General features: G+C 40.8%; 2 protein-coding genes across 2 annotated transcripts in view; one reads left to right on the top strand and one right to left on the bottom strand.

Moving 5' to 3' along the window:
• LOC123769390 (glutamate receptor ionotropic, kainate 4) overlaps window positions 1-9,526 on the top strand; it is a 44,775-nt gene extending 35,249 nt beyond the window's left edge. The window contains exons 11-13 of the mRNA XM_045760500.2: window positions 222-301; window positions 1,219-1,326; window positions 9,259-9,526. Coding sequence (XP_045616456.1) covers window positions 222-301; window positions 1,219-1,326; window positions 9,259-9,412 — 342 coding nt within the window. The 3' untranslated portion in view covers window positions 9,413-9,526. The remainder of the gene's footprint in view (window positions 1-221; window positions 302-1,218; window positions 1,327-9,258) is intronic.
• On the bottom strand, window positions 3,293-26,898 carry LOC123769261 (zinc finger protein Xfin). Its single transcript, XM_069309880.1, has one exon. The coding sequence runs from the start codon at window positions 26,847-26,849 to the stop codon at window positions 20,730-20,732; it is 6,120 nt and encodes a 2,039-aa protein (XP_069165981.1). The 5' UTR covers window positions 26,850-26,898; the 3' UTR covers window positions 3,293-20,729.
• Window positions 26,899-26,973: the final 75 nt, after the last annotated feature.

Below are 26,973 nucleotides of genomic sequence, written 5' to 3'. Positions count from 1 at the left end.
TATTCTATTTTGCATTTTCTTATTACAAATACTGTACACAATACCATACAAATTCTATTTCTCTGCATGCCCAAGGTTATATTCATATTACAAAATATGAACATAGCAGTATTTTAAATTTTTGGATTTTCAAAGTGGTTTAGTATTTATTTAATTTCCATTCCTGCAAGCTTTGTATAAAATTATCAAAGAATATTTCTTAAAATTATTTGTTCCACTAGGTACCTGGCAGCTACCTGGGCGGGTATTGGCATCTTGGATTCAGAAAAAGGCTGCCGTATGCCTCCATTATTAACCAAGAGTAAGTAATATGCTAAAAAACTTGGACTATAAACGCTAACTTATACTCATAATGCAGATTTGAGTTTCCTGCACTTAAGAATTTAAAGTATGTCAAGAAACATCAAATGGGAAGTTTACTCATGTTATATTTAGCATGTAAAACCATTATGAAATGAAAACCATTACAGGTAAAAAATTATCTTCTAAAAGTCTGCTCTGAACTTGTGGTTCACTATGTTGTTAGCAATGTTGTGGTCTATACTGTACTACCAATTAAAAAATAGTTACTGTGAAAATAATGTAAATAGCTGGAGGATGTTGAGCAGTTTGAGGAGGTTGTGACATCTCTTGTAATATTTTGAAGTCCATTTTGTTAATGGGCAAGATTGAGAATGGGTAATGAACCAACCTGTCCTCTTAAAAAGAACGTCGCTTTTGGCCGTTTGCCCGTATGGTCGAATTTGGACGTAATTTGAAAATAAAAAAAAAAATGAAAATAAATTTGGGATTTTTTTTTTCAACAACAGTAAGTTAAGGGTCCTCTGATAGGTTAGGTGGGCAGGAAATTCTTATAAAGTTTCAAAACGTTAATTTAAAGTGTCCTCTCATAACCTCTGGGCATACGCCGGACGACTCAAATAGAAAACGGAACGGAACGTCACTTTTGTGAGTCGATTTCATTTCAAATTACGTCCAAATTTGGTCATAGCGTGCATACGAGCCAAAAGTGACATTATTTTTAAGAGGACGGGTTGAATGAACAAGGCTGTAGTGACTGTGCATGAGTCTGAGGTGGGTTGTTTGTCAGTTGGTGCAGTTCTTGAACATGGGTTGTGAGTTAGTTCAAATGGTATCCTTGTTTTATATCCTTATTGTCCTTTAAGTAATTTTGAGAAAAATGATACACAGTACCAGTAATTCTACAATTCTTCTCAGGCTGATCAAGATGTCTTCGGGTGGTATACTTGACCGCTTGCACCAGCGTTGGTGGGGTAAACCCATTCCCTGTGAAGCCCCTTCTCCCTACACAGAGCTGGGATTCTCGTAAGTGTGTTTGAGAGATGGGCTACATCTTTATATTTAATTACTTTAGTCATGGTTACAAGACGAGCCCATTGGTTTTCTCTACTGTCCACTCTGAGCCTCTCCAAGGCCTCTGCTGCCCCGCACTCCTCTCCAGGAGAGGGAGGAGGAAGCAGAGGCCTTGGGGGGGTAGGGGAAGGCTACAGGAGCTCCCAAGTGGCGGGACATCAAGAGGCCTCCCATGACCTCTGATGTCCTGCCACTCATGGAGGAGAGAACATAGGCCACAGGGGGGGGTGGCTCCAGGAGCTCCCATGCCTTCTGCTCTCCTCCCTCCCCACCTGTAGCCCCCATGGCCTCTGCTGCCCTTAACCATACAGGAAAGGGGGCTCCAGAGGCCACTGGAAGCTCCAGGAGGAATCTTCTTCCTTCTTGAGGTTATAGGTTATCCTGAGATGATTTTGAGGCTTAGTGTCCCTGCGGCCCGGTCCTCTACCAGACCTCTTTTTTGTTACATATCTCTGGGAAGCAGCCCGTAGCAGCTGTCTAACTCCCAGGTACCTATTTATTGCTAGATGAACAGGAGCATCAGGGTGAAAGAAACTCTGCCCATTTGTTTCCATCTCTGCTGGGGACTGAACCCCGGAACCTTAGGACAAAGAATCCCAAGTGCTGTCCACTCAGCTGATGGGAGGGACGGGGAAGGGGGCCCCCAGAAGTGAGAAACAGGGGGGGCTACTGCAGTCTTCGCTGTCCCCTGATTCTGGAGCCCCCATCCCCCATTGCGGAGAATCCTGAAGAAGACACCCCCATCTATGTTCCCCCCCCCCCTGTAACGAGGAGGTGGGGGGAAATAGCTCTCTCGTCCATTATCCGGCCCCTAGTTAACTATTGTAACGGGAGGGGGGGAGGATAGCTCTCTTTTGTCCATTATCCCACCCCTCAGTTAGCTATTCTAGACCTCCTCCAGAGACCCTACTGCAGCCTCTCCAATTCAACACCTTGTGACCTAGGTACATTTATTTGATTACCTAGGTATCACGAACACAAGGCATTGTAACTTGATCAGCTACTCGCGACTCTAGAGAACTCTAGAACAGTTCACTGCCATGAACGTATAAGAGAAACAAAAGGAAAGAGATGAATAATGAAGTAATTAGTGAGGATTTGGGGTGAGGGCGGGAGGGAGGAGTGGTTGGGAGGAGTAAGGAGGGTCGTCAGGTGAAAGGGACAGAGAGGGGGAGAGGCAGAGGGAGAGGAGAGGGAGTAGGAAGTGAGTAGGAGAGGTAGAGGTAGAAGGGTTGATGTAACGGGGGGTGGGGGAAATAGCTCTATCTTGTCCATTATTCCACCCCCCAGTTAACTAACGAGGCCGGGGGAAACAGCTCTCTCTAGTCCGTTATCCCGTCCTCAGTTAGCTAACTATTCTAGAGCACCTCCAGAGTTCCTAAGGCAACCTCTCTCGTTCAACACCTTGTAACCTAGGTATTTGACTACCTAGGTGCTAAGACTACAAGGCGCCGTAACTGGATCAGCTACCCGAAACTCTAGAGAACTCTAGAATACAGAATCATTGCCACAAACGTATAAGAGAAAACGAGAGGAAAGAAATGAATAGTGAAGTAATTAGTGAGGGTTTGGGGTGAGAGGTAGGGAGGTGGGAGGAGCGAGGAGGGTCATTAGTTGAAAGTGAGAGTTTAGAGAAGGGTGGAGGGAGAGGTGTAGATAGGTAGAAGTAGAAGAGTAGATAGTAGAAGTAGAAGAGTAGATAGTAGAAGACGAAATGCTGCCACCATCCATTCATGATCATTACATACAAGACAAGGAATGGAACTTGCCTGTATCACAAAATTCTCAAAAGATGTTATCATGAGTTCATTATTAGTATGTTCCCTCTGTACCATGTACTCCTTAAAATCAGGGAACCAATAATCCCCGAGGCTTTCTCACCTCAACTCTAAGCTCTAGGGAACAAAGTTAAACACAATTTAAATAATAAATTCATAATTATATTTCCCATGAAGTATCATAATTTAGCAATTCAATTAAAATGTTCCAGTTAATATGCAAAGTGAGTCATCATCCAAGAATTCGAGAACCCTACAACTTGACTGCCCCTCATCATCACACAACATATGTAAAACACGACAAGTCACCTTAATGTTCACTCACCGAGTACTGAGTCTAAGTTGAATAGAGAGGGGGGGGGGGGGTCTGTAGCTTGACAGAGACTGTCTCGCCCCTGCCGGCCGACAGCCTCCCAGGTAGGGAGCAGGTCTCTGCTCTCGTCTGCTGTTCTGTCTCTTAATGCTCTATGCTGGATAGCTCTCCGAGTTTATATTGGGGAACCTAGTAGCTAACTCCGCCCACAAATAGATAGCCTCCGGCACTACCAAGCCACTCCTTAAACGTCGGCTTGTTTGAAGGCTACCAGACTACAATTAAGAGCTTAGCGGAAGCAAGGTGAAATTCTCATGATCTGACCTCAGGTCACTTGAGGTCATTAACGGTTAGAGGTGTGAGATCTCAGGCAGACAACTGGCGCCTCTCAGATCCTTGTCTGTGACTCATGTACTCTATATATATTTTAAATAACCTAACCCAAACACTTTTACAGTGTTACATCTCCCCTTCTCCCCGAAAATAAAGTTTTTGCAACACTGCTAAAGCAAGCTAGCTGTGTGCGACAACTTTATTAACGAAAAGAATACATCCTAGCTAAACAAATATACATCATCCTACTCTAAAAAATGAAATATGTAGACAGACGTCCATTGTCTCTGGCTGGGCGCCGTCACTGCTTGGTCTTGTAGATAATCCTGTACCACATTTCTTCAACACAACTGCCTCCGTCGCTTCTCCGTCGTTAACGCACAACAACACTTGGTCAACCCGAAAGCCGTTACTACTTGAACTGAGCACAGGACCGTGGAATTCGGTTGTCCCAGCTGATCTGTAATTGGCCCTACGTCAGTCACCATGAGAGACGTATATTGGGGTTCTTCACAGCTATAGGGACTACAAGTTTCGAGACCTTCATATAGTTGCCAACAGTAGAAATCCCATCCTACTCTTCTTCCTCCCTGTTGCTCCAGCACGCCTCCTTCAGAGAGCTACTTCTGACAGCCACATCAAGTCCGCATGACACAGGAAGAATCACTCAACAGAGCAACATGCTTGCAGGAGGGGCGGCCAGTTAAGGCAAACGATCCTGTCTTGCAATTACGCTCCATGCAATGATGCTTACACCAGCAAGGGACACTAGGCATCGTGTCTCACTCAGCTTGTCTTATCTTCTTCTTTCTTCTCTCTTCTTTCTTCTATCTTCTTTCGTTTCTCTTCTTTCTTCTCTCTTCTTTCTTCTCTCTTCTTTCTTCTCTCTTCCTCCTCCCATGGGTCTTTGGCAAGCGACCTGGGGTCCATTGGGGTCCGTCCGTCCTGGGGTCCATCCTGGGTAGACCGATGTTGGTGGGACAGACTGGAGTCGTTGTTGTTCCTCTTCCATCTTTACTGGGTCGTCTGGGGTCGTCTGCCGAACGACCTGGGGTCCACTGGGTAGACCAATGTTGACCGACCGAGAGGGCTGCATCTTGGGGTCCCCTGGGGTGGTGGTGGTGGTGGAGCCATGACCTCCAGGTAGTGGGCTGGTCGTGGTGGTGGTGATAAACGCCCCTGAGTGTGGTACATAGCAGCCGTCTCCCTCTTTTGTATGTGCGTCTCTCCTCTCTTCTGGCTCCCACCTGTGGATGAACAGAAAGGCGACAATATCGTGCTCCCAAGATATTTGTGTGACCCTGTAGTTTGTATAGGGTTACACAGTCATATCATAACGCTCTCCTCCTGGCAACAACTACACTTCAATTTTTAATAATTCAATTAACTCTGAATGATATTGACTTGGTGGAACATAAAACAGTAACAGAGTAAAGTTAGAGAAGAGAGAATAAGGGCATCACTACTTTTAACTTGTCACGCACAAAAAAATCAATACTAATAGACAAACACTAGCCTCACTTAACTGTACCTTTCCTAATCTTAAGTACATAATTAACCGTTACTCCTACCCTTAACCTACAGCCACCTACGTGACCCAGAGTGTTTTCCTAGCTTCTCCGCCGGTCAACAACTCAAAACTGTTGCCACCCCTGTGACCAGACTATCTAACGTCGAGCGTCCCCAACGTGAAGTCTACTGACATACTAAGCCTCCCCCTAGCATGCTGTACAAGACCAGTACACCTCGGGTTATTGCGTTCAAATGGAGTAAAACAGTCGATCGCAATAATCTGAGCAGAACCACTACAAACTACTTAAAATCTATTTAAGAACTACACCTGCCACTCCCCACTGACCTGGAGACCAGCGGTGGCTGGGTGTCCCCGTGGGACATGCGAGGTCACCTGTCACACTCAGCTGACCTGCACTACCAACACCGCTAAGTTCCCAAATCGCCAAATCTTATTACTAACATAAGTCACTACACACGCAAGTTCTGGTGAACATTCCCTGAACACCACAAAACTCACAAAATCACTAAACCACAACACCAGAGAATCACCATCTCCTAACCTGAAAAAAGTTCGCTAACTCGCGAATAATAAACACCTGTCAAGATCTCCCTGATAGCGCCTGAGCGGCAAAAGACACGTGGGACTGAACAATGTTAAAAGAACACCAACTACCTACAACATTGTTCAACACCGCTGCCAACATTGTAACGGGGGGTGGGGGAAATAGCTCTATCTTGTCCATTATTCCACCCCCCAGTTAACTAACGAGGCCGGGGGAAACAGCTCTCTCTAGTCCGTTATCCCGTCCTCAGTTAGCTAACTATTCTAGAGCACCTCCAGAGTTCCTAAGGCAACCTCTCTCGTTCAACACCTTGTAACCTAGGTATTTGACTACCTAGGTGCTAAGACTACAAGGCGCCGTAACTGGATCAGCTACCCGAAACTCTAGAGAACTCTAGAATACAGAATCATTGCCACAAACGTATAAGAGAAAACGAGAGGAAAGAAATGAATAGTGAAGTAATTAGTGAGGGTTTGGGGTGAGAGGTAGGGAGGTGGGAGGAGCGAGGAGGGTCATTAGTTGAAAGTGAGAGTTTAGAGAAGGGTGGAGGGAGAGGTGTAGATAGGTAGAAGTAGAAGAGTAGATAGTAGAAGTAGAAGAGTAGATAGTAGAAGACGAAATGCTGCCACCATCCATTCATGATCATTACATACAAGACAAGGAATGGAACTTGCCTGTATCACAAAATTCTCAAAGGATGTTATCATGAGTTCATTATTAGTATGTTCCCTCTGTACCATGTACTCCTTAAAATCAGGGAACCAATAATCCCCGAGGCTTTCTCACCTCAACTCTAAGCTCTAGGGAACAAAGTTAAACACAATTTAAATAATAAATTCATAATTATATTTCCCATGAAGTATCATAATTTAGCAATTCAATTAAAATGTTCCAGTTAATATGCAAAGTGAGTCATCATCCAAGAATTCGAGAACCCTACAACTTGACTGCCCCTCATCATCACACAACATATGTAAAACACGACAAGTCACCTTAATGTTCACTCACCGAGTACTGAGTCTAAGTTGAATAGAGAGGGGGGGGGGGGGGTCTGTAGCTTGACAGAGACTGTCTCGCCCCTGCCGGCCGACAGCCTCCCAGGTAGGGAGCAGGTCTCTGCTCTCGTCTGCTGTTCTGTCTCTTAATGCTCTATGCTGGATAGCTCTCCGAGTTTATATTGGGGAACCTAGTAGCTAACTCCGCCCACAAATAGATAGCCTCCGGCACTACCAAGCCACTCCTTAAACGTCGGCTTGTTTGAAGGCTACCAGACTACAATTAAGAGCTTAGCGGAAGCAAGGTGAAATTCTCATGATCTGACCTCAGGTCACTTGAGGTCATTAACGGTTAGAGGTGTGAGATCTCAGGCAGACAACTGGCGCCTCTCAGATCCTTGTCTGTGACTCATGTACTCTATATATATTTTAAATAACCTAACCCAAACACTTTTACAGTGTTACATTGATAAGTATAAGTAGAAATCCATTCTACATCAATTCTAGTCCATTACATACAAGACAAGGAATGGAACTTGTCGTATTCTCAAAGATGTATAAAAAGGTCATTATTAGCATGTTTTATATGTATCTATGTAAGATCCTTTAAGTCCATAACTCAAGAGTACTCTACACTCTAGTCTGCATATTATATCAGAAATTCCAAGATCTCGGGAATACAATTAAAATCAAATTAAAAGTAAGTGAATCAAGTATTTATTTAGCATGATAAATATCAGAATTCAAGCAATCGAACTTGAGGTTCATTATATCCAGATAAACAATGTGAGCCACCACACAGAACTTTGAGAGTCACTACAGCTGTTTGCCCCTAGAGATCACACAACATCTTAGTACACGAAATAAGTCGCCTTTCAACTCACCAAGTGAGTTGGATAGCAGGGGGGGGGGGGCAGTTGGTAGGGTCTGCAGTTGACCGGCAGAGTCATCCTCGGTCCGGCCAACAGCCTAACTCGGCTGCTGTCTTCTGCCCGGCTCTGCTCCTGTTGTGCTGTTTCTATCTCCTCTCTCTCGAGTGCACAGTACCCTGGGTATATATTGGGGACCAACTAGCTAACTCCACCCACCAGTAGATAGCCCCAGGCACTCTACCAAGCCACACCTTAAACTGGCGGCTTGTTTGAAGGACCCCCCCCCACTCCCCGGATATCCGGCTGCAATTACAGTATGAGCTTAGCAGAAACCAGGTCAACTTCACACGACCTGACCTTGGTCACTTGGTGGTCATTAACTCTAAGAGGTGTGACTTTCTTAATTACTAGGGGCTGCCAACCTGGCACCTCTCAAACTTGTCTGTGACTCCTGTGCTATGTATATATTAAATACAAAACAACTTTATGGTATTACACCCCCCACTGTGGCCTCTGCTCCTGGAGACTCCCACCCCACACATTGTGGCCTCTATAACCTCCCTCCTGGAGCCCCCATGGCCTATGCTGTCCTTGCCCTCTTGGAGCCCCCTTTGGCTCCAAGACTGTTAAAAAAATGTTATATGTATCTTGCCCAGTTATTTTCTTAACTTTATAAGTTGCAGTTCCAAAAATTATGAATATTTAATTCATTTGATCCATTGGAGAATAATTTGTACAATTAATTTCACATCCAAAAGATTGCATGTAAGATTATTTTGCAGTAGCAGAATAAGTGTTGGTCATTTTTTTAGAGTTGTTTATAATGATTTGTTTGGCAGTCATAAGCAGTTTCTGTGAAGGATAAAGATATTACTGTACAGTGTTTCTGGGCTCAGAATGGTGAACCAAGAGGTATAAAATGGCTAATGGGTTTAGTTTGCCCACCAGTTTTCCTGATACTTTTATCAATAAATTTTTTTTGTTTGACTATTCTGTGTATTTTTAACATAAAGTAAAATTAATCATTTGTATTTAGAATATGAAAATATTGTGTCTCATGAAATTAGTGCAATGGGTATTTTTCAAAACTCTAATCTAGAGCTAACAATGCAATTCATTATGTAATCCTTTGTACTGTCATTTTTGTTCTTTCCTAAGCTTCTGAATGTTTTGTCCTTTTCAAGGACCAGTTTGATAAGCAAATGTGAACTTGATATGTTCACTGAGAATTTTACTTAAATAATGTAGTTTTCATAGTGAATAGCATTGCATTGTAGCCTTGGCTTAGGGCTACAAAATGAAACACGGACCTAATTTGTCTGAGAATGACTACCAGACCCAAATATGATGTAAACATTCGATGACCTCCCACCCTTCCTTCTCACCTATCTTTTGGTGAATCATAAAATTTATATGATGTAACTAATGTTTGTACGGTATGTATTTTCTACTGTCTTAAAATCATTTTGAATATCTTATCCAAAATGTGTCTAATTTTTCTCTTTTTCTTTTCAGTAATATCTTGACTGCCTTCATCTTACTGATTGCTGGAGGCATTTTATCAATACTATTATTGATGTTGGAACTGTGCTATAAACCTCGATCAGGCCAAGCCTTAATGTCTTCCAATGCTATACCTTCAACTCTCAAAACTAAAATCTCAGACTAATGAATAGAAAATCAAATATTAGTTGCAAGTCAAAGTTTTGAAAGTAAAATAAGTGACATTGATAAAAATGCAATGTGAAAAGGTTAAGACATGATTTTGGTTTCACAAGTTAGATTTACTCAGTTTACAGGTACTGTAACCAGGTTTGTTAAAATCAAACAAGCTCCATATTCAAAACTGATGAAGGCAGGAACAAACAGAAGTGGGTGCAAAAGAAACAGACGAGAAAAATTTTATCGAATTTTATAGTACAAGTTGTGCAAATATGAAAGATGGCCAGATATCTTCAATTGCTCAAACTGTGTAAGGAGCTTTGTTTTAAACCAAGGTTATGCACTATTGAGTAGCAACTATGCCATAGAAACAGCTTATTTCAAATGTCCATAACTGGTCTATAATCCTGTCTCTTCTACTGGGCTACCGAGTACACCTTGCATTATCAATCCTTAAATGACACTGGAGTTCAGATGCTCTTTCAATGCCAGTGTCATTGTAATATTAGTCTCAGTCAAGACAAAGTACAAGCCAATTTTCCTTATTCTTTGGAATCTTTTTGTAAGCCAAGGAACAATTAACCTCATTCAAATTGAGACAGCCAATGAGGAACAAGATGAATACTCAGTGAGCTCTTATTACCTAGTCTCCTAGCCACAGGGTAATATGATATAAAATGCTACTAATGTATATGCATACTGTATTCTTATTTACCACATTGTTTTAGCTTTAACAACTTTATTTAATGATTCAATATTTAATTAAGCGCAATTGCCATTTTGGAATCATGTAAGAGTTGGCTTGTCACAGCTGTTCTCCCCCCCCCCCTCCTTCCTCTCCATGGGGAGAACAACTTTCTTGATGAGGCAAGGGAGCTTTTGTGCACAACTCTCAAGCAATTGTGAATAGCTTCTGCTCCATTATTTTGTCTACTGTGCAATACCCCCAATAATGCAGGAATCTCTTGGGTTGTTGGACCAACGGGAGGGGCTGCCCTGTGTGAATTAATATAAGTAGCCAAGCTGGGGCATGAGGAAAATGCAATCTCCACATTTAGTGTGAGCTGACTGTTTGGATCAGTGGTCCCCTGTTGAAAATGGAAATACCACTAGGAATAAGGTATTAGCTACACCTGATCATGCTTAGATATACTCTCCTCATCAACTTTGCATCATCTGCAAAGCTAGAGAAGTACGAGCTCACTCCCTCTGTGAGGTCATTTACATGAATCAAAAACAGCAATGGTCCTAGGACAGAGCCCTGAGGAACACCACTTTCCACTCATCTCTAGCCTGATATAACCTCTGTTTACTGTATATCCCTTTGTTTTCTGCCTGTCAAATACCTTTGTACCCAGTCCAATGCCTTTCCTGCTATCCCTGCTTCTCTCTCCATCTTGTGTATTAGTCTTTTGTGAAAAACTGTCAAAAGCTTTTTTGCAGTCTATCTGTCCTTTTTTTCTTTTGTCTTATTTTGGTGATTGTCATAGAGAAAATTATGTTTAACTTGATTGACTTCTATCTGAAGCTGTGCTGTGCCTCTTATAGAACATTTGGAGAGTAAATTTTATAATTGTTATCTTGACTTTTTTCTAAAATCTTGCATGGAATGAATGTTAATGACACTGATCTATAGTTGAGTGCTTCATATTTGTCTCCTTTCTTGAATACTAGAACTACATTTGCCTTTTTCCAGATTCCCAGCAACTCTCCTGTATCCATTGTAATGTTGAATACAATAGTTAATGGGTAACAAGCTTCCTGCAGCTTTCTTTCAGTACCTGTGGTGATATCTGGTCTGGTCCTACTGCTTTTGTTACATCCAATTCCTCCAGGTATCTTTTTACCTTCAGTTCTATCTAGTGTTGTTTTTGATTATGTCATTCCTACTTGGATACCAATTTGGCTCTAATTTCAAGACCTCCTGGAAGCTCTTGTTGAATTCTTCACTTCCTTATCATTCTCCAAGGGTGTTCCTCCCTCTTCCCAAAGTCTAATCACATGATCTCGTATCATTTTTTTCCCTCCTTATATGGCTGTGCAACAGTTTAGGTTGCTTCTATGCTTTTGCCACTGTTATTCTCAAACATCTGCTCCTATTTGCCCTCCTGATTCTTTTGTACTCATTCCTGGCTCTTTTTAGTGCCTCCCTATTTGCATCTGTGCCTTTGACCCCTATACTCTTTCCATGCCTTTTCTGCCCTCTTTACACTGTTGAACCAGATTTGCAGTATTTTTTTTCAACTTCCCTCTTGACAGGTATGATCTGTTTAATTGCTTCTTTGCATTTCTGTGTTAAATGTTCCAGCATCTCATTTGTTGACTTTCCTTCAATTTAATTTTCCTTGAGCCACCACTGCATATAATACCTAACCCCCCTCCTGCATTTCCCTTGTTCCTTGTTCTTTTTCCAACTATCTCATTTATTCTACAATGTAATCAAATACGATAATGCAGTGGTCACTGGCTTCTAGTGGTACCTCGGACTTTAAGTTCTATACATTTTAATTTTGGGTAAACACCAAGTCAAGACAGCAATGGAGGCTGATCTACCAGGTGGTGATCTACCCAGTATGGTAGATGTGTGTGTGCCTATCAGCCCTCAAGAAGTATGGGACAAGACTGAGTGTGATAGAGGGCCTTGGAGCATTCAAGGCAGAGATAAGAAATATGAGACAATCTAGACAAGTGAATGTCAAAGATCAACCCCCTGAGAGCCTAGAATTCTCTATACACAAGATTTCCACAGAAGGAAAATTACGTTTCCTAGTAAAGGTCATACCACAAGTCTTTAGCAGTAGAGAACCCATGAAGCCATGATTGATATCCCAGGATGACACATTATCAAGCACAAGTTGGAGTCGGTGCTGTATGATAGAGAAATCATCACAGCAACAACAGATACCAGTGATGAGCCCTTGTACAAAAATGGCAAAATCTCTGGCCAGAGAACTTCATATTTCTTGTCACTGAACCAAAACTCACAAGTGACCAGGAAAAATCAGGGACACTCAATCTGACCAATATACTGTACTACACTAACTAGGACACTATTAATTAACGTGTAAGCTAATGTGTGACTGGTAGACTGAGAAGGTCTTCAAAACTAGATAAGCAAGGTCAACTTTGCTTAATAATCTGGCTCAGCTTGTCAAAACATCAAGTATCACTGTTAGATATGTAAGATAATGTGAGGTAATACATTTTTATTCAGTTAGCTGAATTAGGTATCGGTAAATTAGTGGTGTCGACGGTGCCACAGCAGAATGCAGTCTCTGGCAAAGTGAAACAAAACAAGGACCAAAAGGAGTCGGTATTATAAATGGGGTACCTGTAAGTATGGGATACTATGAAGAACAAATGGAATATGTAAGTACCTGTACAATCATCCTAGAAAATGCAGAAACAAAAATGATTCAAAATACCTGCCACTCAGATCACAACATAATTGAAGTTCTGACAAGCATGGGGAGTAGACCTGCACAACCAGTCCCAAATCTCGGGGAAGGAGAATTCAGCAAATTCAATTTTAATAATAGATTAACTGGATGTAAATAAACCAAGACCTCACAGAAATTAGCTGGGAAGAACAGCTAGAAAATGCAAACTTGAACCAGTACCTGGACAAAATAAACTCAGTAGCTCTAAAAATATTCTCAAACTGCATACCCCTACAAAAAATGAGGGAGAGATGCAGACTGGAATGGGAATGGTGTTCCCTTTATAGGCAAAGAAAACGAATTGCAGAACAACTTGAAAGTTGCACCCTAACTCAAGAATGATGGAGGTGGTTAAGTAGAGAAATGGAAACGATTGAACTAAAGCTACAAGAATCGTACAAAATCCAAGAGAGAGAGAGCAAAAGGCCATCAATGAAATAGAAATCCGAAATATTTTTTCTCCTATGCAAAATCAGGATAAAAACTATATCTACTATCGGGCCCCTGCAAAAGGGAAATGAAACTTTCACAGATGACAACAAAGAAATGAGCAAAATACTGAGGAATCAATATGATTGCATTTTCAGCAAGCACTAAACACACTAAAGATTGATAACCCAAATTAATTTTTCATGAATGTGATGCCAACATCAAGTTATATATCAGATGTCACCCAATCCCTACTGAATTTTGAAAGCCATAGACTGTATGCCTATGCACTCTGCACCAGGTCCTGACTCTTGGAACTCCATATTCATCAAGAACTGAAAAACCACTATCGCAGCCCTTGACATTGTTTGTAATCAAAGCCTAGATACTTGCGCTATCCCTAACATACTAAAAACAGCAGAGAAAGCACCACTCCATAAAGGAGGAAATAAGGCAGAGGCAAAACATTTGACTGATAGCACTAACATCACACACCATAAAAAATCTTTGAAAAACTGCTAAGTAAGAAAGATGATAAAATACATGGAATCACAGCATCTCCATAACCCTGGACAACATGGTTTCAGAACAGGGCACTCTTGCCTATCACAGTTTCTGGACCACTGTGACATGGCCTTAGATGCCATGGAAGACGAGCAAAACGCTGATGCAATTTACACAGATTTTGCAAAAGCCTTCGACAAATGTGACCATGGTGTTATTGCACACAAAATGCGTTCAAAAGGAATTATCGGAAAAATAGGCGGATGGATCTACAATTTCCTGACTAACAGAACCCAATGTGTAATGGTCAACAAAATAAAATCCAGACCATCAACCGTGAAGAGCTCATTTCCTCAGCATACTGTGCTTGCTTCAGTAATTTTTCTCCTCCTCATGTTAGACACAGACAAGGACACAATCTATAGTACTGTATCATCCTTTGCAGATGACTCTAGGATTTTTATGAGAGTAGACAACATAGAGGACACAGCAAACCTCCAATCAGAAGTAAATTATGTCTTTCAATGGGCTACAGAATATAATATGGTATTTAATGAAGATAAGTTCCAGTTTCTGCGCTATGGAAAATATAAAAACAGAAACCACGTACAAAATGCAGTCAAATCATAACATAGAACGAAAAAGCAATGTAAAGGATTTGGGTGTACTCATGTCGGAAGACTTTACCGTTAAAGGACACAATAAAGTAGCCATCACAACTGCAAGAAAAATGACAGGTTGGATAACAAGAACTTTTCAAATTAGAGATGCTATACCAATGATGATACTCTTCAAGACGCTAGTGCTTTCTAGAGTGGAATACAGTATTGTTGCACAATGACAACCCCTTTCAAAGTTGGAGAGATTGCTGACCTGGAGAATGTACAGAGAACCTTTACTGCTAGAATTCACTCAGTAAAACATCTAGACTATTGGGACCGACTAAAATGCCTGAATCTGTATTCTCTTGAGTATACGTAATAATTTACACATGGAAAATATTAGAGGGGGCTGGTCCCAAACCTGCACACACAAATAACACCACATGAGACCAGAAGGCATGGCAGGATGTGCAGAACACCACCGTTCCAAAGCACAGGTGCAATAAGTACCCTGAGAGAGAGAGAGCTCTATCAACATCAGAGGCCCGAAACTGTTCAACACACTTCCACTACACATAAGGGGCATAACTGACCGACCCCTCACAGTGTTCAAGAGAGAATATGATAAACACTTCCAAAGGATACCTGATCAACCAAACTGTGATTCATACGTCAGGCTGCGAGCAGCCGCGTCCAACAGCCTGGTTGATCAATCTAACAACGAGCAGGCCTGGTCGAGGACCGGGCTGCGGAAACGCTAAGCCCCGGAATCATCACAAGGTAACCGTAAGGTATGTAACACTGGGAATCTTTAATGCTCAAGTGTGAACAGACCACCAAGTCTGTTTATTTCCATGCTAGAAGGATTATCTCCAGTGCCTTCCAAATGCATTATATGGCTTTGCAAGAATGCTACAGGCCATGTAGCAACAACAGTATGTCTTGCTGCAGTGGGAGAATATTATGCCCATGAGAGTGGCAGAATAAGTAACTTAGAAGAAATGCGTTAAGTCTTTTTAGCTTGGTTATGAACACAGATTTCTACCAAATATATTTTTGCAATACATGTACAGTACACACTTTTTATGAAATTCAATATTTGTGCAAAAAGAGTAACTTATGCATTATGGATGCAGTGTAGTTCTACTGCACTGTAATTGAAAATAAGACAAATTACACAGCTGCATTTTTGTCATGATGTCCAAACAACAACATAAAGAGTATATCATATCAATAGCACCATATCAGTTATGGTAAACAGAGAAAAACTAATGTTGTGCCTTGTTTTTTATTTTTGTTAAATAATATAAATTTAGATCCCATAAAATACAGTTTGTTTCAGAAAATATATACAATTCTTTGATATACAAACCCAGCACTTTACCAAAACACTAATAAAATGAAGAAATTCATAATAGAATTTATTACTTAATGTAATGACATTTTATGGATGACAATAAAATATAAGATAAAACTAGCAATGAACTTGTCATAGTCTAGTACATCTGCTGTATTGTTAAAATTCTAAGGAATAAAAGGAAATCAATTCTACAGTTCTGAAAAATTCAGAGTTGGATGTAATGAGAAGCTCTTTTATGGACAGCTTCAGTAGCTTCCTTGTGCATTAGACTGGCACCACAGACACTACTACCAGGCCTAACAAACATCAGGATCAGAATCCGATGTGCTCGTAGAGACGAGGGGAAGCATGCGGGGTCAGAGATTGATCCAAAAGTGAGAAAAACTGCCTAGAAAGTAAAGTTCAAGCAAAGCAAAACCACAGATCTAGATCAGAAAAGTAAACCTAAACCAAAAACAATTAGTTTGTGCAATGATTGTTTACCTTCAACAATGTGCCAAAACGCCCAGCGTTGAATGTAATGAAATGCCGTTTTTCTGGGTGAGCCCCGGAGGCTCTCTGGAACTACTGTATTGGACTGAAATATGCTATATTAGTTTGGGGCTTCAGTTACTGGAGTTCTGCATACTGAAGACTACTTAGCAGAACATAGCCCCCTTAGAGAGGCGCAGGGAGCAATAGCCCTAGGAAAACCCCCCCTTGTATTTGAGGGTATTCCATCTGCCATCAACTGGGGATAGGCACCCAGAAAGGTAGGCATCTCAAAAACCCCACATGGTAGGAAATTGCAAAAAACTTAAGACCGAATGGAGAAACAGAACTCCCCAAAAGAAAACAAAGGAAACAAGCAAACGTCATTCATCGCCACTGCACAGCTTGTCCACACAGTCTTCCTCTCCCAGGGAGGAGAGGGGAGCCCTGGACCCTAGCGCCGGCTTCTCACACCTCAGTTCAGAGGCTGATCATCAAAAAAAAACCTCCAACCAGACGGCGGGTGGGTACAAGGGAGCCTCCGGGGTTCACCCAGAAAATGGCGTTTCATTACATTCCACTCTGGTTTTCTGTAGGGAGCCCCTTCGACTCCCTGGAGCTCCATAACCAAAGATAAGTAAAAAGGGGGACCAACCCGGGAGACGGCCTCACTGTGTACCTCAACCCAAAGACGAGACAACTGAATGCATCCTACGACCCAAGGCAACACAGGAACAGTCACCAAAATACGGGTGGCCAGGACCCTGTCTGACCTCCAAAACCCCCGTACACAAATATCAGCCTAAGACATGTTCCCAAACACAGCGGCCAGAGCACCAAACTTAAAAAAGTATGTGTACGAGGGTAGACCTCAGGCTGGCTAGACTTAAGAACATTGTGGACGACCTTAGAGACCGAGCTATGGAACAGGGAACGAGTGAAATTGGATCAACCCAAAGCATGTCCACGGCCACAGAAGCCGAGGTGCACAGGCAATGGCGCTGAGCCACAATTGGACACAACATAAGATGCACCCCCCGGCATGACTAACCAAGTATCAATAACCCAAGGGCCCCATTGGAAGCCCTTGGGTTATTGGGAAGAGCAGGAAGCTCACTGACCTGCCTTCCAGAGGTTACGCCAACAGAAACAAAGCCTTCTGAAGGTACTCATGAACCAAATTGGCCACCACAACCCGAGAAGAAAGAAAAGAGAGCACCCTGTCCAAGGATCAGGTCGGCTCAGGTGGCGCATGAGCAGGCTGGAGGCGAACAAAGCATAAGAAAACGTACGGAGGAGAAGGGGCAGAAGGAACATCCACACCAAATGCAAGCTGGAGCGGCTCCATCAAAGCAACACGATAAGAGGTGACAGTATTAGACATAAGATGACGGTCCTGAAAGAGCCAAGAAAGGACAAGACAACCCAAACAGAAATAGAAGAGAACCTACAAAGAGAGGAAAAGACAAAAAAATGCCAAGAGACTCCATACTGTTGCTCAGACGAAGACCGCAGGTGGGACACCTTCAATGAGGCCACCTGATCACCAAACAAGAGGTGATACACTTGCGTCAAAAGGACCACCTGATCACCAAACAAGAGATGATACACCTGCGTCAAAAGGACCACCTGATCACCAAACAAGAGGTGATACACCTGCGTCAAAAGGACCACTTCCACTTCTTCCCCCGCGAAGAGCGGGGAAATAGATCGAACAGACCCGAGCTGCTGGAAAAGGCGGAGTCATGGAAAACGCCTTGGGGTTCAGACACCGAACAAGGAAGAAAAGGAACTATCAGATGAAAGTCCCAAGCCATTACGTTTATATAGCACTTGGAAGGGGTCAGGATAAGGATTTGGGATGGGACGGGAGTAGCCGTGTCTGAAACCAAGGCTGGGCCAGCCACACGGGGGCCACAAGGACGACTGTCCCTCGGGAAGACTCCAACTGAGCCAGAACCCAAAGTACCAGCCAGACTGGGGGGAAGAAGTACAAGTAACCCCACCTCGACAGCACCGAAGTCGGGGAAGGGTGCCACATATATCGCGAGATGCTGGGACAAGTCCAACACGAAGAAATCCATCGTCAGGGGCCTGTACGTCCGGCAAAGCCACCTGAAGGAGTTGGCGTCGACCGTCCATTCTGTGGACAGGGAAATGAACCGTCAGGCTGTTTGCCAGGATGTTGGACACTCCCCAGAAGTGAACAGCACGGAGCGCTAAACCCCGAGAATCCAGCAGACGAGTCACCTGAAGCGACATGCCCCAAAGAGCAAAAGACCGAAGAGAACCTCTGCTGTCAAGACAAGGAACCACCAGAGTGGAGTCTGATCGAAGAGACCCGAACGACCCAAACCCACCACATCAAAAACCAAACCGCCGCAACCGCCCACACACTGTGCTATGAGCCTGAGGAAAGGATGGAGCCCACTGCCCCTGGTTGGCCTGGTGAGCACTGTTCACAAAGCCCCAGCCGAGAGACGAGGCATCCGTGAACACATTGAGCGAGGGATTGGGGAGGCGCCAAGGCACTGAATCCCAAAAAATCCGAAGAGGTAGCCGGTGATGTAGCAACTGATGCAAGGCCCACAGGCTTGAACCCAGCAGTCACGAGAGGGGCAAAAGAGACACCACCAAAGGAACCAGATGCTAGACCCGACATCTGGTCGGGTCTAGCACCGATGCTAGATGCTAGACCCGACCTGGCAGGTAAACCAGCACAGTGAAGTGCAGATTCCTGCACAACCAAGCGAGCAACCGCCAAGTGACCCGGGACCTCCTCAGGAATATCCGGAAGCGGGACTGCAGCCGCAGCAACACCACAGTGGGAAAACACACGGAAGTGATTTGAGAGTCCCAAACGAGGCCCAGCCAGGTCCAAACCTGGGACGCAACCAAATGGGAAGCAGGGAATGAAAGTTCTTGCTGCCCTCCCCCTCCCGGGGTGGGGAGGGGAGTGGAGGGCAGCGCAGACAAACAGTGGCGCTGAATGACATTGCTTATTTCCTTCATTTTCCTTTGGGAGTTCTGTTTTTCTATTCAGTGTTGGGTTTTTTTGCATTTCCTACCATGTGGGGGTTTGTTTTGAGATGCCTACCTTTCCGAGTGCCTAACCCCGGTCGATGGCAGATGACATACCCCAAATACAAGGGAGTTTTTCTAGGGTCATTGCTCCCTGCGCCCCTCTGAGGGGGCCATGTTCTAGCTAAAGGTTACCGGTAGGTAGAACTCCATTGACTGAAGCCCCAGACTAATATAGTGTATATCAGTCCAATAGCTCCAGGGAGCCGAAGGGGCTCCCCACAGAAACACTTAGTATGTAGAAGGTAAACAATCATTACACAATGAGCCACCAGGTGGCAGCTCAGGTTACCTGAGGGACCAGCCAACCAACACTCACTCACTCACATGCCTGGTACCAACACATGGAAAACCAGAGCCTAATGCATTGGGAAGCTATTGAGGGGCCAGTTCAGAAAGTACAGTACTCTGTTTGCCCTTCAGAAAGGCACAAGACACTATCCCTAAAGGTTTGATTATGTTTAACTTTTCTGTTTACAAATTTTGATACAAAAAATTATGTTCCTTTTACATAAAATTCAATCTAAATTGTCATGATTCATCAGAAACATTGAAAGGCATGCACAAGAATGTGTACAAGCAAGCACATAAAATCAACTCACAGGCACACATGAATATGCACAAGAGAGCCAAATGAAACCAAATAATGTATATTATACCCTCAGTTGTGAACTCTTTATAGTGCCACATTTACACTTGGCTCTCATCCTATGTTCACATGCATACAACAACTGTATGGTTGTATAATGAGTTATGTAAACATTTTATATAATTCACATATTTTGTAAGAATTAAACACTTAAAAAAATAAAAAAAATAAGTCATAAAACAAAACAAAAATTTGGGTGCTGTATTTATACTGAAACAAACACTATATGTACTGTACCAATACTGTATTTGTAAAAGTGCTTCTTTAGTACAAAAATACATTATACAACCCTTGCCACATACTTCCTTCTCCCTGGATGCTTTTTGTTAAGGTGTTTTAAATTGCTGGCATAATGGATTAGATAAAAAAAAAATGAAAAAATAGATGCACTGTACTTTCAATCTGGTCTGTATTGGTATCTAATAAGTATTCATTACAGCTATAAAATAAATACTATTACATCTGAACATCAAAACTATCTAAAGGAGATTTTGTACTCTTGACAAATCTTATATAACTGCATGTTTAAAAGAATGGTAGCCTACAAAACTAAAATTTGTCACTCATTGAGAATACTAATTCTTGAATTATGTAACATTAGTCAAACCTTACACACCATTAACAGCTGGCAGTCCTTTACATAATATTCAACATCTTCCATTTTCTTCAATTTCTAGATGTACAGAGTAGTATCTTAAAACAATAAATGCCTTTCCCCTTATAATGTTCTTATTTACACTGTGCAATTGTATATCAAATGTGCCAAATGAAGACTTATTATATAAATCTCATGTATTTCTAGGCTTACCATGTAATCTTTTTATGTGATCTTTTAGCCTTGATGACTGAGTAAATGCTTTATCACATGCATCACATTGATATGGTGTTTCACCTGTATGTCTTCTGTAATGAGTTGTTAAATGGGCCTTTTGAGTGAAAGTCACACAACACCGGTCACATTTATATGGCCGTTTTGCCAAGTGAGTTTGTAAATGTACTTTATAAGAATAAGCTCGTGTGAAATGCTTGTCACAATCTTTACAATAATTAGAATTACTACATTGCTTATCCTCAAATATTCTTGACTTAGTTTCCTCCTCCTCTGAACTTGTACTCCTAACTTCACTGGGCTTTATACTGTCACTGCCCTCTAAATTTTCCTCCACCTTCACTGCAACAAGTTCTTCAGACTGGAGTGCATGATTAAATTTAATATTTTTTGTACCCTTAAGTTTGCTATTATTTTTAGAATTTGAATCACCAGTCACTAAAGAACTCTTTTTAGTGAACTCTATGTCAAAGTTAGGAAATTGTGTTTGCTTTATTTTGGTTATATCTAAAGAAACTTCTTGTTTGAGCACATTATTTGATGAATCACTAAGTGCATTATGTTGTGATAAATTTTTTAATCCTTTACACCACATTCCAATATGGTGTTTCAGCTTTGATAATCGATTAAAAGTCATGACACAGGCCTCACATTTATACACTGCTTGTGATTTTTGTTCATCTCCAGGGTTCTTTTGTGAATCTCTCTCGAACTCTTTACCAATTGATCCACCTGGAGCTTCCATTTCATGCTTTCTCTCTGCTACTTGCAAAGTTTCACTATTAGCTGTATTTTTCTCAGCACCCATTTCTTCGAGTGACTTTATGGTAACTTTGCCTACAGATTCTCTTAAATGGTTTTTGCATCGCTTCCCTGTAATTCCTTTTCTTTCATATGTCTGTAATTTTTCTTGCTTAATGTTTCCTTTACTTTCTTCTATGTTGTTGTTTATATGTCTTTTGTTATGCTTCACTTTATCTTCCTCAATGTTATCATCACTGAACTGCTCCTCTTTAATGTTTTCTAATCCAATATTATACTCCTTATATCTTTCATCTGCTTTACCATGCTTCACTCTCTGATGAAACCGTAAAGCAGATGCCCTTCTGAACAGTGCCCCACAATCTCCACAAACCTGTGACATATTTTCGTGTTGTTTCAAGTGGTTCTTATGCTCAGTAATGTTTTTAAATGTTATATTACAATATTTGCATGTAAATTCTTCATCACTATACATAGGACTGGATTCTGTTTGCTTTTTTGTCTCCTTCTCATTTCTACTTGTGCACAAATTTTTATTCCCATTCAACTCACATTTGCTCTCACTCTCACCAAATAAAATTTCAGGTTCATTTATATCTGTTCTTTTATAACTCTCTTTTACGACACTGCAAATTTTTTGGTGTCTGACTAATTGAACACGACGAATATAACAAGTTCCACATGCACACCGATATTTCTTGATAGATTTTGTGTTAACATTTTTTGTTTCACGGCACTTTATTATATGATTGTCATATCTATAAGACTGTGTAAAAGAAGTTCCACATAGCTCACATACAGACTTTTCCCTTGAATGGCGAAGTTGATGAGAGTGCATGTGAGCCTTTTGTCTAAAAGTTTCTCCACAGAGATTGCAAGTGTAAGGACGCTCTCCTGTATGACATCGCAAGTGAGACCTGAAGTAGTTTATGGTGTATGATTGTTTACATATATCACAAGTTTTTGTCTTATTTGAACTGCTGCCATCATTTAATTTTTTATTTTTACACTGACTTGAATTAATTTCTCCTTCTTGCAAGTGTTGCTCAGAATCACCGGACTGATTTTCAAGCTTTAAAGATATCAGGTCATTCCATCCACTTGGTAAAAGTTTATCATTTCCCATAACTACCATTATAGCTTTATCATTGTGCAAGTTTCTTATGTGGCGTGTTACAGCAGATCGCTGGGAAAAGCATAATCCACACGCACCACATTTATAAGGCTTCAAGCCAGTGTGCCTACTCATATGATCTTTTAGATGTGTTATTTGTTTGAAAGCTCGAGGACAATAGTTGCATTCGTATGGCCTTTCACCAGTATGCATTCTCATATGACTCTGATAATTAGATGACTGATAGAAAGGCCTATCACACACCTTACATTGCCAAATTTTCCTTCCAGTATTGTCAATAGAAGTATAATGAAACTTAACTTTGCTGAATTCTTTTACAGATTCTGTTGAGTCTTGCCATTCAGGCTCTAGTATATTAAGAAGCTCTTTATCTTTATCTACAGTAAGCAAAACTTCACATTTAATCTCTGTGCTGGATACATTATCTTTATTTGAATGTTCTTCTCTGCTGGATACATTATTTTTATTTGAATGTTCCTCTGTGCTGGATACATTATCTTCATTTGAATGTTCTTCTCTGCTGGATACATTATCTTTATTTGAATGTTCCTCTGTGCTGGATATATTATCATTATTTGACTGTTCCTCTGTGCTGGATACATAATCTTTATTTGAATGTTTCTCTGTGTCCTTGCTACAGCTTTCCATGCCTTTGATTTCCATTGCTTCAGCTTTAATGTGCATATCATCTACATGTGTTACTGGCATTACCTCACACTTTACACAGCCATCTGCATCAATGACATGTATAACCTCTTGTTTTACTTGACAATCATTTACCTCAGTTATATCTATAGTTTCTTCTTTCACTTTAACACCATCAGTTATTTCACTTTGAATATTCTTAATAGAATGGTTAATAACAACAAAGTCCTTTTCTTCTCCTATTTTAACATTAATACATACATCTGACATTCCACACTCTGTCAAGCCCTTCTTATGTTGCACAATACTATGATTTTCCAACATAGAAAGATTTAGGAAGCCATGTCCACATATCTCACAAATAAATTTGTTATCTACATGACAATGACTATGCTTTATCATACTGCTCTTTTGTTTGTAACAAACCCCACAAATTTTACACCGATATGGTTGGGGTTTTAAATGACCTCTCATGTGATCTATCTTGAAACATTCATTAATGAAAGTCTTTTTGCAGATTTTACAATAAAAATTTCTTACTTTGTGCTCTACCAATGGCTTTTCTTTTTTCTTTACAATATTTCTACCCTCTACATGAATAGTTCTTTTATGAGAATTTAACCTTGAAGACTGGGTAAAGGTAGCATTGCAGACATTACAAACATATGGCCTTTCTCCAGTATGAATCCTTATATGGGATCGAAGATGTGAAATCTGTTTAAAACCCATACCACAGAAGTCACAAAAATATGGCCTTTCTCCAGAATGCGTTCGCATGTGAGTGATATAATTTGATGATGTTTTACAAGACTTTCCACATTGTAGACAATCATACACCATTCGGCTCTTCACTTTCTTTTCTTTTAGTTTCTTGTCTTTTGTACGTGTCTTAGCAGATACTGTTCTTTCATAGTCACATTTCTGCATCTTTTGATTTTTTTGATTTATATCATCTATAAAGAATTCTGTTTCTTGAGCTTTTCTTTTAATTTCTGGCTCCATTACAGTAGAGTGTAATATTTGAGAGCTGTAAAATTGTGCACCCTGAGGAGGATTCAATATGGGATTCTCCTTCCCTTCTTCTATCACGTAAGTTACTTCTGTTAGATGTTCCAGCTCATCATTCCACAACAGAAGACTTGTGCCATCAGAATAAATTTCCTCTCGTACAACACGTGGATACCTAGGCATTTCATTGTTCAGCTCCTCTGGTTCTTCTACTGGAAAGGTGTCTGTACTATCATAATTATGAACAATATCACCACCACCACCATCATCACCATTATGCTCCCCTTCTATCTGAATTGGATGATTGTCATCTTCTACATTTGTGACTTCATGTATGTCTACTGTATAAGCACAAACATCATTTCCAGGAAGGTCTTGTGCCACATTAGAGTAGGGGTCATTACTAATACAGTTGTTGGAGGCTGTATGTGAGAATACTTTTGAAGAATTGCATTCTATAGTGTTCTCACTTGTGGGTACATCTATGGTCACATCTGTTATTGATTCTTGTGAATTAACTGATGTCCTAATGATATCACAATTGTGCATCGAGTCTGCCAAATATGTGATTTCTTTATCTTTTAGAGATTCTGGTAAAACTATGAAAAATCCCTTGCCATCTTCATCTTGAGTTTCTAGGACAGTTCCACTCTCTAATGCTGCTCGTACATGATCAGGATGAACAACATTGAAATCTTTGGTTACATTTTTATCATATAAATTAGATGCTAAACTTTCTTTTAATTTATCTTGGGATCTACCCTCTTCAGAACTGTGCACAACATTAATCTTTCTGTGTATAGTGTCATCAAACACTGAAGAGATGTGAGAGATATTGGCAGCATCTATACTTGGCTGACTGTACTTAACATTTTTCAATGATGCCTGCTCTTCAGATAAAACTGCAGTGCTGCCTGTATGTTCTGTAAATTCATAAATTCTGTCATTGTGTTCTAAGCTCAAAGCAGAAGTTGATATATTTTCTACTTTATCCCCAGCTCTGGGCATAATCTCTGAAAGTGGTGAATACTGATTTTCTATATCAGCAACTTCTCTAAATCCTTTAGATGGTTTGTCTTTTAATGGCTCATTTACTGACTTTGAAGGTGTGGATTTTGGAGCTTCATTTTTTGTCTTTGATAATGAAGATTTTAATTTATTATTTTCTGCTTTAAATAGTACACATTTTGCACCCTCATCTTCTGCCTTAGATGGTGCAGATTCTATAGCGTTATCTAAAGTTTTAAATGTTGCAGATGTATCTTCATTAATCTCATTACATGATGTGCTTTTTAAAGTCTCATTTGCTGCATTAAAGAGTGAGAATTTTAACTCTTCAGTTGCTTCCTTAGATGGTGTAGATTTTGAAGCCTCATTTGCAGCCTTTGATGATGAGGATTCTATAGCCTCCTTTGTTGTTTTACATACTAAAGATTTTATAGTCACAGGTGGTATTTTAGATGTGAATTTTAAAGGGTTGTTCTCTGTCTTAGATGGTGAGGATTTTACAGTCACATCTGTGGCTTTATATGCTGGGGATTTTAAAGCCTTATCAGGTGCTGTAGGTTGCATGGATTTTAAAGCCTCATTTGATATCTCAGATGGAGAGGAATTTAAAGCCTCTTTTGCCATCTTAGATGGTGGTGATTTTAGTGCTACATTTGTCATTTCCGATAGTGTGGATTTATAAGTCTGATTTTCTGATTTATTATACACATAGAGATACTCCTGATTATTAGTGTGAACTTTACGATGCAGAACTAAACCATTCATACGTGTGAACTGTTTTCCACATTCCTCACATTCAAATGGTCCTAGGTTGATATGGACCCCTCTATGCTTTTGCAAGGTAACCTTTTCTCGAAAGCACACACCACATTTCTCACATTTATAACGCCTTTCTCCAGTATGTATCATTGTATGAAGCTTTAACCGACTTAAATGTGAAAATGTTTGGCCACATTTTTCACACTGATAGGGCTTCTCACCAGTATGGGTTCTCATGTGCATTTTTAGATGCATCTTTTCATATGTGGAATGATTACATATGTTGCAAGAATATGGTTTTATTCCAGAATGTTTTTTTCTGTGTAAATTTAAAGATGACTTCTGAACAAACCTAGATCCACATTCCTCACATTCAAAGGGACGTTCTCCTGTGTGTGTTCGTTGATGATCAATTAAATGATGCTTCTGCCTAAATGCCCTTTGGCATACCATACACTTGTGAGGTTTTTCCCCTGAGTGTGTCAACATGTGTTTCTTAAAGTTAGTAGAAGATTGCGATATCAAATTACACTTCTCACAGGGATATATTTTCTGCATTTTTCTCTTTATTTTTACCTTGGCTTCAATAGCTACTGCAATGTCCTTAGACACCATATTACCATATAAAGAACTTGATGATACCTCAACCTTTTCTTTCGCTTTAAACTCTTCATCCAGATTATATTTCCTTGGTAAGGCATGCACCTTAGAGTCATTCTTGTGGATAATTATCTCATTATTGACTGTGTCTTCCATTGCCATAAATCTTTAGTTTATCTTTAGTTAACACAAAAAACTAATATTTGTTTCAACTCACTTTGATGGGTTCAGGTTCCTGATGTTACAGTACAGTAGATTAAAATTTTCTGGGGTATGTCATTCCATC

The sequence above is a fragment of the Procambarus clarkii genome, chromosome 66, assembly GCF_040958095.1.
Source record: "Procambarus clarkii isolate CNS0578487 chromosome 66, FALCON_Pclarkii_2.0, whole genome shotgun sequence".
In the NCBI taxonomy this organism is placed as follows: Eukaryota; Metazoa; Arthropoda; class Malacostraca; order Decapoda; family Cambaridae; genus Procambarus; species Procambarus clarkii.
This window is presented reverse-complemented; position numbering and strand designations above follow the sequence as displayed.

Coding starts and splice junctions, on each gene's coding strand:
- LOC123769261 (XM_069309880.1), bottom strand. CDS start 26,849: ATGGCAATGGAAGACACAGTCAATAATGAGATAATTATCCACAAGAAT.